This window comes from Monopterus albus, unplaced genomic scaffold (assembly GCF_001952655.1).
Source record: "Monopterus albus unplaced genomic scaffold, M_albus_1.0 scaffold20.1, whole genome shotgun sequence".
Classification (NCBI taxonomy): domain Eukaryota; kingdom Metazoa; phylum Chordata; class Actinopteri; order Synbranchiformes; family Synbranchidae; genus Monopterus; species Monopterus albus.
This window is the reverse complement of record NW_018127900.1, coordinates 720,470-723,778: the sequence shown is the minus strand read 5'-3', so window position 1 is coordinate 723,778 and position 3,309 is coordinate 720,470. Positions and strand designations below refer to the sequence as shown.

The following is a 3,309-nucleotide window of genomic DNA, read 5'->3' as shown; positions in this document are numbered from 1 at the left end:
AAAAAAAAAAAAAGGAAATAGTGAGCATCCAAAACTAAGCCATTCCCAGCTAAGTACACTGTATTAGTACAGTCTGTTCAAACAGGGTGAGTGGGGTTTATAAACAAATACAATCCTCTTCCTCTGTCTGACAGCAGGGGATAAGAGATGAGGTAGTGCAGCTCTAGCTCTCAGCACCCTCAGCATTCTTTAGAATGGAAACAGCAGCATAAAGTGACAGTTGATAGAATTAACTTGTAATGCTTATCCATGAACCCTTGTTTCAGTGGTCACTTGCTCTTCGGAACGCATCGGTGCATTTGCAGTAAGTGACTGCTTGAATTGCGTTTGCATGTATTGTGATAAACATTTCTATACTTGAAACAGACAGAGTTTAGTACGACACCCAAAGTAAAAGCATTTTCTAAAATGAAATATCTGCTACACATTAATCCTTTATGTGCAATACAATTCAGTCTTTGAATATGGTGCAATTTTCAAACATAGCCAGCAAAGACTGAATCTGAAGTTCTTTCCTGTCCACCTTATATTTACTTTTTAGTTGATGTACATCTGTTAATGCTTTATTTCTCCTCCTGTCCATAATTGTTCTATTTCTTCCATCAGCTGGCTAAAGAAGGAATGAATGTGGTTATCTTGAGTAGAACCAAAGCATCACTGGACCGGGTGGCCAAGGAAATAGGCAAGAACTTGTTTTGTCTGCTTTTAAAATTTGGATTGGGTCTACAAAAATGTTTGTCACCCGTAAGCATTAATAATGTGCAGTATATTGGTGATTTCACATGTTCATTCTTCACAGGCAATGCCACAGGACAGAAGGTGAAAGTGATAGTAGCAGACTTCACAAAGGATAATGTTTTCAGTGAAATTGAGGATCAGCTTAAGGACCTCAGCGTCGGGGTTTTAGGTTGGACATTTGTAAAAAAAAAAAAAAGAGAATGTCATTAGGTATTGAGGATACTAATGCCTGCTGATTTTCTTCCTGTCTGTTAAACCCAATCTTTCTTTCTTTTCTACCTCAGTCAATAATGTAGGCATTATCCCCAGCATCTTTCCCTCGAAATTGCTTGAGTGTGCAGACCTGGAGCAGGTCAGTGGCACCTAAAGTGCCCAGTAGAGTTTTCTTCTCAACAACCAAAGCTATGTTTACATTCAGAGTTACAAAATGCTTTGTGTATATTTTGCCTTTTCATAAAACATATATAAAGATGTTTAAGGTACTTTAAATCAAGTATTGTTTACATCCTTAGCAATAAGTGACTTTGAGTGGTAGTAAGTTTCAGATCAGATCTCCTCACCTTAGTGTTAATCCTCAGATGGTGTCACAGATAAACAAACGCATCCTTTCCCTAACGGTATCCACCCATTAGCCTATGCTTCAGTAAAAACAACTTACCTGGTACACGTTTGTTTTCAGACAATTACACATGTGATAAACTGCAATGTGAAGACTGTGGTCAAGGTAAGAGTGTGCATTTGCTTTTTCTTTTTGTCAAATTCTAAGTCACAATTTAAAAACGGTGCTTGCACACCATAAAATTTTAGTGATTAAAAATTCACTATGAACATAACAAGGAATCCCACACATTATCATTTACGCACCTAGTTAACAGTATCCTAAGAGTTGTATCATTTAGTCAATAACTCATATAGGGGCTGACAGTGGTGCGGTGGCTAGAGCAGTCTAAACCTCCCAGGTTGAAGGTTCGAATCTTGGTGCCTGCATTCCACATGTCAGTGTTCTTGGACAAGACACTGAACCCCCCAAGTTGCCCATGATGGCAGCACATATTCACACAGCGGCCCATGGCCCTCGGCTCCAAACAAAATTTCGTTGTACGCGTCACAATGACAATAAAAAAAAAAAACATAGATTTTGTGTATATAAACTTGGCCTGATGAAAGTCTGCGGCCTGAGTACATGTGATTGAAAGTGTGCAAGATTCTGTTTTCTTCCCAAATTCATAAACTTTGTCAATTCTCTGAACACATTTTCTTTTTTTCTCTAGATGTGCAAAATAATCCTTCCAGGCATGGAGAACAGGTTTTCTACCAATGGTTTCTTCATTAGATGCAATGTGTAATACAACAAAATCATAATGGGGTGCTGTTGTAAGACTACAATAGTTTTTTTTGTTTCCACCACTACAGGGGAAAAGGAGTGATTCTGAATATTTCATCTGGCTTTGCCTCTGTTCCAGTTCCCTATTATATACTGTATTCTGCATCAAAAGTAAGTATAGCATCACCAGTACACCTATAGTCTTCCTAATTCATGTTGTACAGTATGATCACTGCTCTAATTCATGTCCCTGTAGGCATTTATAGAAAGATTTTCTCAAGGTCTTCAAGCTGAATACAGAGATAAAGGGATTATCATACAGGTACTTTAATTCTTATTGAGACTTCAGTTTTTAAATCAAAGGAAGAGGAAATTAAATCTAGTCAGCCTCAATTAAAGTGAGCTTTTTCTTCAAATCTAGAAAAGTTGTCCCTCTCTCTATTCTTCCTGTTTACTCAGGTGGTGGCACCATTTGGGGTCTCCACTCGGATGACATTTTACCAAAAAGCCAGCGTAACTGTACTGACATCAGAAGACTTTGTGAAAAGCTCACTGCAGTACCTCAGAGCTGGAGACAAAACAAACGGCAGTGTCTGCCACATTATTATGGTAAGACTACAAATATCTAACAATGCCAAATAAATGTTAAATAGCATGGTAAAAGACTGATTTGTTCTTGTATGAATGTGGCCTACAGGCCTGGTTGCTGCGCTTTATCCCTTTTGAGGTTATCTACACAGAACGTGTGCTACAAGGCATAAACAACTACATCATGAAGAGAGTAGAGGAACCCATCTCTGCATCAAATGCAACTTTAGAAAATGGCAGAACCAATCAGGGATAGTAAGAAAAAGACATTTGTTACCTATGGTGTTTGCAAATCTGTTTTCTGAAAGTAATGTCATTAAGTAGGTGTCATAGTTCTAGGTGTCATAGTTGATGACAAATTCTCCTGGAAATCGCATATCAGATATGTTCAGAACAAAATAGCAAAAAATATATCGATATTGGCAAGGGTTAGATATATTTTGGACGGGAAAGCACTACGCATTTTGTATTCCTCATTGATTTTACCATACTTAGAGTATGGCGTTGAAAACTGGGGAAATACATACAAAAGCTCACTTCAACCATTGTATATATTACAAAAAAGAGCGATAAGAAGTGTGCATAAGATGGGATATAGGGATCACACCAATGGAGCTTTCATACAGTCTAAATTGTTAAAATTTTTTGATTTAGTGGGA

The 3,309-nt window shown here is 37.7% G+C and overlaps 1 protein-coding gene across 1 annotated transcript; it reads left to right on the top strand.

Moving 5' to 3' along the window:
* The first annotated feature begins 612 nt into the window (after nt 1–612).
* Nucleotides 613–3,005, top strand: hsd17b3 (hydroxysteroid (17-beta) dehydrogenase 3). The gene is made up of 8 exons (XM_020593846.1): nt 613–907; nt 1,023–1,090; nt 1,418–1,462; nt 2,010–2,044; nt 2,152–2,233; nt 2,319–2,384; nt 2,522–2,671; nt 2,760–3,005. Exons 1-8 carry the CDS (start codon nt 622–624, stop codon nt 2,904–2,906), a joined length of 879 nt encoding a protein of 292 aa, XP_020449502.1. The 5' UTR covers nt 613–621; the 3' UTR covers nt 2,907–3,005.
* The last annotated feature ends 304 nt before the right edge of the window (nt 3,006–3,309 follow it).

Coding starts and splice junctions, on each gene's coding strand:
- hsd17b3 (XM_020593846.1), top strand. CDS start 622: ATGAATGTGGTTATCTTGAGTAGAACCAAAGCATCACTGGACCGGGTG. Junction 908..1,022: donor CCTCAGCGTCGGGGTTTTAG/GTTGGACATTTG, acceptor TTTCTACCTCAG/TCAATAATGTAGGCATTATC. Junction 2,234..2,318: donor TACTGTATTCTGCATCAAAA/GTAAGTATAGCA, acceptor ATGTCCCTGTAG/GCATTTATAGAAAGATTTTC.